At 38.5% G+C, this 13,628-nt stretch overlaps 2 protein-coding genes across 8 annotated transcripts in view; one reads left to right on the forward strand and one right to left on the reverse strand.

Moving 5' to 3' along the window:
* Positions 1–10,342, reverse strand: part of LOC142345734 (protein IMPACT homolog) — a 34,637-nt gene extending 24,295 nt beyond the window's left edge. For 2 of the 4 annotated variants that reach the window (XR_012759353.1, XM_075398025.1), the window contains exon 1: positions 9,859–10,283. Coding sequence is in view for 3 of the 4 variants with exons in the window: in XM_075398025.1 (XP_075254140.1) it covers positions 9,859–10,245 (387 nt within the window). In the remaining variant the exon portion in view is untranslated. Of the gene's footprint in view, positions 1–9,858 lie in introns of all 4 variants that reach the window. The other 2 variants (XM_075398027.1, XM_075398026.1) reach the window with 1 other exon arrangement.
* Positions 10,343–10,624: 282 nt separating this feature from the next.
* The window catches only part of LOC142345732 (uncharacterized), a 188,103-nt gene continuing 185,099 nt past the window's right edge, over positions 10,625–13,628 (forward strand). For all 4 annotated transcript variants that reach the window (XM_075398021.1, XM_075398022.1, XM_075398024.1 and 1 more), the window contains exons 1-2: positions 10,625–10,982; positions 11,440–11,572. In XM_075398021.1, the coding sequence (XP_075254136.1) occupies positions 10,760–10,982; positions 11,440–11,572 (356 nt within the window). In that variant the 5' untranslated portion in view covers positions 10,625–10,759. The remainder of the gene's footprint in view (positions 10,983–11,439; positions 11,573–13,628) is intronic.

Genomic DNA, 13,628 nt, shown 5'->3' on the forward strand with positions numbered 1-13,628 from the left:
GCATTCGTGGTCAAACTAAGGTTGCTTCATCTGGCGTTATGGTTACGAACAATTTCTATGGTGGGATATAACTAGATTAGAAAAACTGGCGAGGTCACATTCCAAAACTCGAGCATACGGTAAAAAATGTCGAGGAGGAAGAGTGAGATGTAGAGACTTGATTCCCTATTCATGCACCCATAAACAAATAGGTAGAAAAAAATAATTTTTTGACATGGGAACATTTAGTACAGCAGCAGCGTATATAGTAAGTACATGTTTTATCATGGTCGAAGGTTTTAAAAAGAAAAGATTTCACAGTTTTAATACATGAAGGATGTCGATCACTAGTTCTTGAATGGCGATGGTGATAGTTTCAGGAGGCTACAAAGCTTTTGAAAACCGAATATTTCGACTTAAGGAGGTTACCAGAGGGTTAAATTAACAGTCTTTTGTGAGTTCTTCGGGTGGTAGGTCACAATATCGCCCAAAAAATAACCGTATTTTCTGAGAAGCCAGCTTATAATCAGCCAGGACTCCAGTTCAAGCATGTAGGCAACATGTAGCACATTATGCCTTCTCAGCGTGGCTTCGTATTTCTTGCAAGTACCCACAGGAAACAGCGGTTTTGGAAAGACTCGATTTTCTTCAGTGATGAAGTAGTTGGCGAACAGACAGAGCCGTAAAGGACAGATAAGACTAAACTGCGATAGAGGTTGTAGTTCCTGTTTGAAGGTGTATTCCATGGAATGGTATTTTTCAAAAGAAAATGATTTTCGTTCTTTACAAATTCTGGCATCAATATAGTTCTCTACTTCAGGTTGGAAGACATAATTACTCCTAGATCTTTTTGTGATGTTACGTTTGTCACAGCGCTACCACTCAACTCGACATTAGTGATTGACCTAAATCTTATACTTTGTTTTTGATGTGTTCAGAAGGTTCCAATTGTGTAATCAACCTAGATAATGAAAACTTGATCAAATGAAGAGAGGTTTGAGGTCGTCCGCGAAGAGCCAGGGAATGGCGTCTATAAAAATTGGTAGATCGTTCAAGATCACGAGAAATAGGACAGGGTCCAACACCGAGTACTCTTAGTACTCCGAGAGTTTGAGAGACGACCATTGATGAAGACTTTTTGAGGTCTACCGAGTAGGATGATATCATCAAAATCAAACTCAATTGAAACCAAAAGTATTAAGTCTTTGTAAAGCGACCTGGTGTGGCACTTAAGGAAATGCTTTAGCGCAGTCAAGGTAGACAGCATACAAAATATCTGATAATGGTCGTCGCTAAATTGCTTCCAGCTAGTCTAGAAGCTACGAAATTACTCAACGTCTTGATTTGAAGCCGAACTGTTTGGGATGGAGTCTCTTTAGTGGCCACTTAAAAGTTGTCGAACATTTTTTTCGAAAATCAGATACTTTGGGCGGGAGGCTTGTAACTCTACAGTCTTCAAAGCAGTTTTTGTGACCGTCTTTGTCTAGAGGAAAAATGCGTGGAACTTTCTATACTGCAGGGAAGGACCTAGTTAAAGTTTGACGCAGAGACAATACAAAAGATCGCAAAATAGCACTGAGTGAAGCTTCAAAAAAGATAAGGAAAAATAAAAACCAGGTGGGTTGCAGATTTCAGATAATTTTTAAATTTTTAAAATGTTATCAATAATTGCATCAAGTTGGAGAGTTTTGTCTGTCGAGGAGGCTTTTCCATCATACTTATGAGGGAGAAATTGGCTAGAAAGGAAACGCAGTAATTTGAAGCTGTCTTAGATCAAAACAATTGAGACACCATTGGGTAGAGTTATTCTGTCCAATTCTAAGGATTCATCGAAGTTTAATTGTGCGTTCCCAAGAGTGGTCAAGTTATTGTTGTTGGATTTTGCGTGGAGACACGTTCGAGCGTTCCAAGTCCATTATAACAATGAACTGTGCAAGAAGGGTAGTAGTACACAAGTAGGACAAGTTTAGATCGCTTCTTCAAGGTCAGCTACCATTGCAGCACGAAGGTGAGAATGAATTCATCCAGTTGCCAGTAGTTGCGAAGCTGTCAAAAGCGCGCTTGCTGTTAAAGTCAAATCGAAGATGAGAGGAAATTGGAAAACATTTTGAGGTACAACAATCCCGAAAACTAGGAGAGTGATAACCGATCTTTGCATCTGCGTCAATCGAAAAAACGTCAGCGCAGTCGCTTACCATAAGGTTATCAAGGATGCTGTTCGCCTAGGATTTGGGGCTTCACTGATGATACTTTGGGTCTGATGCTCTGGGGTTTCACTATGGTCGGACTGAGAAAATTGGCATTAGGTACACCTAATACTTGTAACTCATAGTTGACACTCCAACTTAACATTTTCAACCGTATTTTTGGTGTGTTGAAATCCCCTAAGATACGGAGCTGGTTCACAGAAACAATCAGAAGAGGCTGTGTTGAAAAGGCTCTCTATGCAGTCGGAGATGTTTCACTGGGACATTGTAGGAACTACACGCGCAAGAAAGGTAGACAAGCAGTACTAGAATTGGTACTAGAAGCACAACTGAAATGAAAACAGCATAGTAGAGGAATGTTGGTGACATTGATGTCAGAAGACAACATCAACATGAGCGCTGTTGCAGCGGTCGCGTCGTCTGATCACCAAGTATCGTCCAAAACGTGAGGCAACTATGTCATCAAAGGTTTGGTCCAACCACGTTGAAGGGTCCAAACGTGGTCCAAACATAAGCTCAAAAGTGCTTTCGAACTCAAATATAAAACAAAGTTTTCACTTTTTCCGATAAAAATTTCATTGGAAATTAAAGGGGTATTAGTTTTATTTCAAAACGCAAATTAATCTACTCATAAAGAACGGTAAAACTGAATGATCAGTCCAAAAGCCGCTCTGACAGTAGGGGCCTCTAAATTGTATTCATAACGGCATCTAGTCAACTTATTACTTCGTAAAACTTATTCAACAAGATACACCGGAACTTTCCACGAATGGTGAACCAAACGGTGCCCAAAACGTACAAATTTGTAGAGGACACATGGCTTCATGTGTAGGCAATTATTATTTATTGTTTCAATGAACTTGTCCTAATTGGAGCAGTCAACAGGAAAGGCAAATTTTGAGTTCTCTTGATGCGAATAGTATGCAGTCAGCTCCCTTTTCCACCAGTGTGTATCTGGCATAAAATTCGCTCCCCCTGAGCCGATCTTTCCAGCACAGCTTTGGTTCCACAAAGACTGTAGTCTCTTTGAGCATGCTCACCGAGGCATTAAGTACATCTAATACCTGTAACTCATAGTTGACACCGCTACTTGACATTTTCAACCGTATTTTCGGCGTGTTGATATCCCCTAGGATACAGAGCTGGTTCACAGAAATAATAAGAACAGAGGCTTTGTTGAAAAGGCTTTCTATCCAGTCATGTTTCATTGGGATATTATAGGAACTACACGAGGCAGAAAGGTAGACAAGCAGTAGTAGAATTGGAGTCACCCAGATTGTTGAGCTCCGAAGCACAGTCGAAATGAAAACAGTCTAGTAGAGGAACGTTGGTGACATAGATGTTATAAGACCTTCTAAAAATCAAGAACACCAGCTTGAGTGCTGTTGCAGCGGTCGCGTCTTCCGATCACCAGGTATCATCTAAAAAGTGAGGCAACTTTGTCATCAAAAGTTTGGTCCAAATACGTTGCAGTGATGAATGCTACGTCACTTTCGTTAGTAATGAGGCATCTAGAAAATGTGAGCGTTTTGCATTATTAGTTAAGCCAAGAGCATTGAGGAGGCACCTTTTCGGGTTGTTTAGTCAATCCGAACTAGCATTGATAGGTATACTGGCTGGCTTATTATTATTATTATTATTATTATAGGTTTACGCATCATTCACAAACCCAAAAGTGCTTTCGAAATCAAAGATTTAGAAAAATTTTCAGTTTTTCCGATAAAACTCATGGTGGATTAATTTCATTTCAAAAAGCAATTTAATCCATTCGTAAGGAACGGTAAAACTGAATGATCTTCGTCCAAAAGCAGCTCTGACAGGAGCATGTAAAATATGCATATTGGCATCTAGTCAATTTATTATTTCGAAAAACTAAAGCACCGAGATACACAGGAGCTTTCCACGGATGGTGAAACAACCGTTGGCCAAACAAAAACATAGCTGGCAGATTGCCAGAAAGTAGCCGCAATAGATTCGTAGATCGGCAGTCTCAAAAAAAGTAAAGACAGACAAAAAAATTGTCTTTTCATTGAAGGCTGATCTGTTATATTTTGATTAAAAATCTGTATAAGTTATTGCTGCCTCTATTAGCTGATCTCAAATAATCTTCATTTAGAGTGACACCACCCATTTGACCTTATCTCTTTGAAAAATCAATTTTGAAAATCAATTTTGAAAAATCAATTGAAAAGTCAATTTCAAAGTGAGGAAGTCATTTTTGAGAGTGAGGTAAGTCAAGCGTGACCAAAAACTTAATCACGCGAATGAACAAAAAAAACTCGCTCCACTAAGAGCGAAAAATGACGTCACGCATGCAATTTAGTTGAAATTGCATGAACGAATGAACAAAAAGTGGCTGTGACGTCATATGGTCGTAACAAAAATCATGACGACGAAATAAAAAAAAACCAAGAGAAGGCCAATAATAGCCCCAGCTATCGCTGTGCGGCTATTAAAAAGACACGTTGCTTCATGGGTAGGCAAAGGCAATATAGAAAATCTGGCTTATTAATTCGTTTTCTTGAGACGATCTTTCCAGCACAGCAAAATCTGGCTTATTAATTCGTTTTCTTGAGACGATCTTTCCAGCACAGCTTTGGTTCCACAAAGACTGCAGTCCCTTTGAGCATACTCACTTTACTCATAACAAGGCTCTTATCAAGGTGAAAATTCAGGCAGAATTCAATAGGACGCGGCCTTTTGGGGTCGGCGATTGAGTAAGATTTGCACTGACCTAGTCTTTGTTATTACAGTGGGTGCAAAATCTAGTTTTTCCAAGTATCCATTGATTTTTGAATAAGGTGAATGCCATCACACTGATCGGCTACATTGTAGAACACAACAGACTCAGAGGTGCCTCTGTCAGTCTTTCGTCTAGGAAGTTCAAGACAACATCTACCCAGAGTGCAGGCTCTGAATATGTTAGTGCACGGCTTGGGAAATTTTTTCCAAATTCAGTAGTAACAGTTTTTGGAGATGTTGTAAGCAGTTCCTGTTGTCGCCATAAAGTGTCGTTGCTTTTTCATTCTGCATTCTTCAGCTGCGAGAAGTCTCACGTGAGACATTCCAGCGCACTTTTTTGTTTTGGCAAATGTGGTCAGCTTGTTGCTCGGTTTTGCCCCGCATCTCATTCACGGTGGGGAAATAGTTGTTATCCGGAGCTACCCGATTTCGGGAATCCCCATTGTGCAAGATAAGTATTATATTGGGAGGGGCTCAGAGCCAGGGACTCGATAAGCCCACATACCTAAAAGAACAGAAGCTTCCAGTGGTAACAAGAGACCACTGGTTGCTGATCTAGGCAGCAGGGAAATCGAACTAGCGGACAGCAACCTGAGTGATACCTACAGGAGACCAACATAGAGCAGACCACTAAGATTCTCACCTAGTATTGACATTTGCTAGGGAATCTCGTAAACTGTCTGTTCAACCCGCTGGTACAAAAATTTATTCTTGAGAATTGATTGGATTCCTCGTCGACCCCCTTCGTTAAGGTGAACAGTACCTCTTCCGTTACGTTGTTCACTATATACTTTAACGCAGAGATCTCCATAATTCCAGCCACACGGGGATACGAGTTTGCAAGGATTTCTGTATTAACTTCTGCTGCTTGTCTTCGATAGATGCCTCGATGTGTGATACCCAAAACAAACACTGAGTCCAAAAAACTCGTATTTATCTTTGGGAGGGTAAAGCTGGGGGATATAATGCGAATTCGCGCTCCAGGAATATAGATGTTGAATTTCCCGAAAGTTTTCTCGAGCTTCGGAGTCTGCAATCAATAATTTTAAGCTTCAGACCTTTTGAAGGTTTTGTATCGTCTGGTTAAAGACCTCAAAAAGAGCCACCACGGCTGCCCTGATAATTCGTGATGTGAAATGTCGTCGAGTTGCGTGCATGTGAAAGGATATATCACACTTTCAAATCATCCGACAACAGAGATCTTGTAATTGGGGATTCAGAAATGGGAACATTATTTACCCGGATACCATCATCCTATTATTGCCTGGTTCCAGAGTGGAACACGTTCATCAATTTCTTCCAGCTCCTGGCCACTACGACCGAACTGCTCTGCTAATTGGAGGAAACGACTTGTACAACGGCTACCTCTCTTCGAACTCGACCATACAGAAAGAAGTCGACGAGATAGTCGATTTGGCAAACACCTTGAAATTACTGAAAAGGTATTTGTCATTGGCATCACCCATGTTGCCCCTCCCACCAAAAAAATGAACTCGAAACGTTTAAAGCGAATTACAAGAACAACGAAGTGCTTAGCTATTTTACGCTCAACAAGCGATTATGCGAAGAATCAGAAAAGTAGCTTTGGGGTTTCCGTGGCACAAGTGACGCAGTTTGTTCGAGTGCCCAATTGTCCGATAACGACAACGTCCACATTAACGATAAAGGGAAAGGAAGTATCGTATCGCTTCTCATGAACAAGGTCCTGTATACGACTGCGAGTAGAAACAATCATGAAATTTTTGAGTGTACCCTGCGAAGCGGTTTTTGGTGTGGTTGTTTCTCTGGTTAGAACATAGGCCCATGGTGGCCAAAGTCATTCTAGCATCCCTTTGCAGTATCTTTTTCTCTATCCCATTATCTTCTTCTGCCCAGTCACCAGTAATTCCAGTTAAGATACATAGATCCCTGTTCCACCATCAAGGTACTATCTTAACATTAACTGGTTTTTTTTTCTATTTAAAAAGCATAAAAATTCAAGAGCCTCGACGTTGTCACTCATGCTCATCTTCAACCGAACCAAAAATGGCATTTTCCCATTGTGAAGTTTTTGGTGATTTTATGCTTTTAATCACAAGGTCTACTGACTTGACACAATATGTCATAATGAGTATCGGCGAATCTAAAACAATATCTTTCCAAAATGCAAAGTGTTGAATTGAAATAGAAAGATGCACTAGTCAGGCAAATTACAAGCTTCAGAGAAAATGAAGAAGTAAAAGAGCTTGATTTGAAAGAGACTCGAGCGGATATAAAAGTCAAAAATCTTTCAAAAAAATGGGCAGCTCCAAGACGTAAAAAGTATGATTGAATCCAAGACAACTAATGCTGCTCCCTCCGCTTTATTCTAAAAAGCTAACAAAAGAACAAAAGGTTGGAATCAGGTTCCAAGGCAATCCTGAACTGAAAACATATAACAGCCGTGAAAGGTATGAACATGATCTGAAAAAAGTGAAACTCATCACAAAGCACTTAAGTGTGACTTGTAACGTAACTGATTTGAAAAGGCTTGGTAAATTTAGTGAAAGAAAAGATCGCACCCTTAAAGCCAAAAATGATATCGATGTACCAAATGATGTATCTCGTTAAAACTAACATGATGTACCAAATGAGAGCATCTCGTTAAAACATTACACAATTCATAGAAATGGTAGATAAACTATTCTCCATAAATCAGAACATGTGGGTGTACTTTTGGCAGTCAAAAGCATACCTCATGAAGGAATAGATCTTTAATTTGAAAAAAAGTGTATGTTGCGATCAAAGCTAAGCCAGAGAATGTAACAATTGTACTATATTGCCTATACAACCCCACAACAAACAGTCCATACAGAGGGACTGAGGACTCATTGACTTCCCTTATTAAAAAATCCATGATTAAGCCCTTAACAAAAATTGGCAAACAATTATGTTTACTGAGATATAAAAATCGAAAGCACAAACTGGACAATTTTGGACAAAATTGAACATTTTTCGGAGCTTAATATCCACCGAGTCCTAAAACAGAAGGGCCAAAACCAAATCAGTGTAGTTCTATGATTCTGATATCGCAATTACCAACAGATGTGATAGCAATGTTTTAAACAAAAGTTTCCAGTCTGACCACACAGCTTTTACTGTCCCACTCGATCTGGAAACTAAAATCAAAGTCCATCAAAAGACCTTTCATAGATCCAATCTCTCTCCCTGGGTTACGAAAGGAACTTCTCACCTCGTAAATTGGCTCAACTCTGCAAAGCAGAATTGCAACTAAAACATCCCTCAGCCAGCTGATTAAACTGAAGAAGACTGAGATACGTCACAGAAGAAGTAGAAGGTTCTCTGATCTTCAAAATACTTAAAATCAACGCATAAGGGCAACCGCTACCCCAAAATGATAAATAATGATCAAAAAATGACGATCAGGTTAAATGCAGATTTTAAGCAATATCTTTAAAATCGTTTTTCTTTAAAATTTAAAAAAAAACTTAAGAAAAAACGCCTCAATGGAATTGAAATTGATGAAATAAAGATACGAAATGTTCTGAGCAAGCTTATAACACAAAGCTTGCGGTCCCGATCGAGTAATTTACACGATATTGAAAAATTTGCCTGCAGCATAGGTTCCGAAGACAGGTCTGCTATAACACAGCTTTAACTGTTCTTAGGCCTATTGTATATCAGAATAGATGGAAAAAAATATTTGTACCAAATCTAAAAAGGGATTTCAAAAGGGGCTTTTGATAGCGTGCTTCATAATTTGCTGCTCCAAAAAACAGAACTTGGCGTTGGTTAAATTTCTGGAAAATAATAAGTTATCAGATCACTGACAGTATATCAAAGCGAAGAAGTGTTTCTGAAGGCTCACTGCTTAGACCCCTGCTATTATCAGTTTGAATGATCTACCCAAAAAATGAAGGAGTGCAAAGCATTCGGTTATGCATATGATTTTGAACTAGTATCTTCTACACTAGACCCAATTCATCAAGACCAGTTAAACATTGAAAAATTGTGCTCAAAAAACTAAATGAAAGTAAATGCATATACTCCCAGTCTCCCAAAATACAAGAGCATAAGGATCAAATTTTTACACTAAACTCCGAATGCCTTCTACATTTCAAAGCGAAAAAAAAGATCTAGGCACAATCGTGACCCCAGAGCTGACAACGAAACTAAATGCTCATAAAAGGTGCTGAAAAGCATGGAAGGCCTTTTTCTTCAAGAGAAATCTATCATCTTCAGCGGGCAAAACTAAAATAGATGCGTACGTTAGATATGCGATACCTGTCATAAGCCATGCCTCATCTAGGTGGTTTGCAAACGAAACCGAATCATTAGAGCGCATTCAAAGGAAAGCTACATCACGGATACTAAGCAACAGTTCCAAAAGCTAAAGAACAATTAACAGAACTGAAACTGCTTCCGCAGTCACACTACTTTGAATTGCCTGATTTATTGATGCTAATATCGGCGCTAAATTGAAACAACATCATAACTGCAATCAAATTAAACAAAACCTAGACGATCACCCAAGTACAAGACAAAACGAGCCAATCATGATACCAAAATTCAGAACTGAGAAAGCCGACAAAAAATTTTGGAAAAGAGCCAGTTACTTACTTAACATAATACTGAAGGTAGGAAAAGTAAGCTCCGAAAAATTAGGCAAAAAAATCTCAAAATCGAACTTGAACTACTTTCGCAAAAAATATTCGGAGGTTGATCTGTGCTCCTGGGCGATCAATTGCAGCTGTGGAAAATGCAATCCAGTGCAGAAAGACAGCTCAGCAGTAAATGAAGGGTGAAAACCACAGTGAAAAACTCACTAATTAAAACCTAAACTCTCTCTCTTTCATCGTTTAATCTGAAACTATTTATAATAACGACCTGTACTGAAACACCGCACATTTCAGCGACTAAAGGAAGTTTTCTAAAAGTCAAGGAAAGTAACCTCTTTTCGACTTTGAAGGCATGATTCGGCGAAATCCTTTATTTCCGTAATCCACTTGAACACCACAGGCTCTTTGTAATTAGACAAATAGCAATCAATCAAAATGTCCTGCAGAACTTCTTTCTCAGTCGATTTCATCCAGGGGGCTGAAAGTTCGAACAGAGGTGGCTCGTTTATAGGATATGTTGGAGTGAAATTAACAGTTAATCTGACAGTGTTAGAACATCTTGCGCTTTCTGATGAACTAATTTCAATTTCAAACTTGTTCAGGTCAATACATTGCCACGATGTGTCATAAATGGCCTCCAATGCTGCAATTTCATCTTGCTGCAGCTCTAAACAAGCATCTAACTCTGCTTCGACTTCTTTGCTCCACGATGCTTTCATCTATAGCAAAGCATAACTAAAAAAGATTCACTGCTTAAAACGCTGCGGCGACTTTGCCGTTACCAATTGAAGAAAGGCTAGTTTTGTTTCCTCCTTTAATACTAATGTTGAAAATGTCAATACTGATCTCATAAAACATGCAATTTTAATGCCTCCAACGAAGTGTTAGAACAGCTATTTATTCAATGTTATTACTGATGGTGGCCAGGCAATTATGAATCATGTTGAAAAATGTTTATTTGCTGAACAGAAAAAAACCATCAAATACCGCAGAAAGTTAGCCGTTAGTCTGAATACATTAGGCATGCCTTTCAATGTTTAAAACTATTCTCTATTACATGTGGTCTTATCTGAATTTGTAATTTACAATGACAACACACTTCTATCTTAAGCGTTTGACGGTATAATTTTATTTTGAGTAACTGTCGCTACTGAAAAAAAATAAAGACACATTACTATTTAACTTCAACAGGCAAAAAAAGTTTCAACGCCGCACTTGCTTGTTTCAGAGGAGATGCTTACACATCATATCATTTTATATAACAGTTATCAATTTAACTTCCAAGTTCCGAAGAGCTCCAGATTGTCAAGACAGTTACAAGACAGAGCAAGCATTCTTTTAATCATTACAGCCTTATTTTTCTACACAACCGGCGAGGCTTTACCGAATGGGTGCAGTTTCACTCGCTCAAACGATGATGGACTCTGTCTTACTAGCGGCTCGGATTGTTGCACAAGTAAGAGTAAGAGAGCATCTCTAGATCAAAAATGTGGATCTTTTCAGTTTGTACCCCCTCCCAGCTTAAAGGGTGCATATTATTTAAACCCCTTGGGGCCATATTTTTACATAATGAATTACAATGTAATACTTCTTTGAAAACAGATGACTTCTGCTGGATTCTGTTCCAATTACAGACTAGTAGTCGAAGTTCGTTCTTCAGGGTATTGCTCCCATTCAATTGTCCAGATTCGTAAGTTTCTGATTAATGTTGCAGTTTCCGCAGTTGCATACAATGCGCCAAGTGCATTGAACTAAAGATATACTGTTCACGCGGATGGGATTGGCAAACAAAGAAACTTTGAAATTTTCTCAATTTCTGAGGAACTTTGGAAACATCTATTTAAGCCATCAATAAAGCTTGAACTTAAGAATTATTTTGTGATTAGCAGAATAAGTTCAGGGACCGATTTTAGCTTCCATGGGTGACGTTTGCTCTAGACAATTTGTGAATCAACACAAAAAACCTCCCGGGATCAGCATGATTCATACGACTATCTTCTTGCTTGAAGAAAAAAATCTCTTCTGCTGGAAAAACTTGTCATTCAGGTAAGAACTTGATTGATGAGCAAAATATATAATTTTCAAAAAATTTAATTGGGCCAACTGAGCAGCAAACTGAACTGGTTTTCAGACACATAAAACGACGGGTCTTTCCAATTATAACCTAGAAACAAAGATATAACATAAGGGGTCTATGATGAGAAGAGCCCAACGGGCACACCTAAGGGTATCGTGGACCAACAAGACAATATTACTTCAGATGCCCTAAACTCCAATAGCAATTCTAATCAGTTGAAGTCATTATGCATTTTTTAAAGAAAACGAACGTTTTCTAGTTACTTGCATCATCACGCAAAGCCCGAAAAGTTTGAATAGGAATTGAATATAAGGTTTTGAGTTGTCAACTGAAAATTGAATTAATTTAAAAACGAACATTGAATTCATTGTCAGGTTTTCTTAAGACTGACTTCACAATCTAATAAGATTATTCACAAATGTAAAAGAAACCGATTTGTCTAATTAAAATTAATTCAAACAAACGTTTTCGAACTTTACGTTCATCGTCAGGTTAAAACTGTTTTACAAATTGTTAAAAGATAAAAAAAATATGTATTAACATTTGTCTGAGACCACACTTAAAACAATTCTAGGAACTATTCTAAAAATTCAATCGAAAATTTTTCCATATGTAGCCTCTTTACAACTCATATTTACATCCGTTATCAATTTATTTAAAAACATTCCTATTCCGGATTTTTCGATTTTGGCCATGTTCTTGTATTTTCAGGGTTATTCAGAATTTGCCCTAAACTTAGGTATCTCTCTTGTGGAGGTTTTGCAAATTTCGTTTTGTCATGCACAAAATGTTTTTTGCCCTATGTATCCTCATCTAGTCAAAATTATATTTTGAACTAATATTTTAACGTGAGTTCCCGCCCCCTATATTCATCGCGTGTGTTTAGTGCCGGCTTCAGCTTGCTGATGTATATAGCTTCGATAATCATTAGTTTTTCTACCGTCTGACACGCGTCCAGAGTTTTCCATTCAATGTCATTCGTGGCGCCACGACATTCAACCAGATGTTGACCAACCTGTGAATCCTTCTTTTGATGTTCTGTTATCCTTGTGGTAACATGCCGGCTTGTTTGCCCAACATAGATGGATCCGCATCCAATACATTTAATCTCATATACCACGTGGGATCTCAGGTCTCTATCGAAAGATGATTTCAGGGTGGGCAGGCATGATCTTAATTTCCGCGATGTAAAAACCACCTGCAATTCGCATAATTTGCTTGCAAAGTTTTGAGTAAGGTTGCCTTTGTATTGTAGAAAAATAGTTGGCTTATCATAAGATCTAGTATTGCTTTTTTGATGCTTTTTTGGTGTTGTTCTCAATTGGTCTTTACCACCACTTATTATCTTTTCTGGAGTCTGGTTCACTATTTTTGAAGACCAAACCTCTGGATATTGATTTTTGGTCCAGCAAGTTTTGTTCTTTTCAAGAGCCTGATCGAAGGCCAACCAATTAGAGGTTGCATTAAAAACCCTATGAACCGTCCCTTGAATCACATTTTTCTTATGCTGAAGCTGTGCACAGCTGCAAAAATTCTGTATTATTCCAGTTTCAGTTGGTTTTTGATACCAATGACAGGTGATATTACTTTTACGTTTGTCAAGGAAAGCCAAATTCCCTTCCATGTTAACTTTTTCTAAGGTAAATTGCAGGTTGTTGTGTAAAGAATTTGCAAATTTTAAATACACGTCCGGGTCACCACGAACCGTGCAGATAATATCATCCACATAACTTTTAAACAATTTCATCTCCTCAAAACGCCCCACTATCTGTTGGTTGTTACAATCAGTACAAATCCAAACAACATCCTGCATGTTGGCGTATTCCTCATTCGATATCTTTCGGCATCTTGCATGAAATCAGGTTTTGCATGACTCACATTCCACTCCTCTTCCGCGGAAAGTCACTCTCCGGTTGCAGTCTTTGCATTTTTCCGTTTTGGTCAGATCGGGAAATATTTTCATTGAGCTCTTTTTTTGTAGTGATGCGTCAAACGATTTCATCCACACGTTTGCTAGTATTACAG

Source organism: Convolutriloba macropyga, chromosome 9, assembly GCF_964194025.1.
Source record: "Convolutriloba macropyga chromosome 9, txConMacr16.3, whole genome shotgun sequence".
Taxonomy (NCBI): Eukaryota; Metazoa; Xenacoelomorpha; order Acoela; family Convolutidae; genus Convolutriloba; species Convolutriloba macropyga.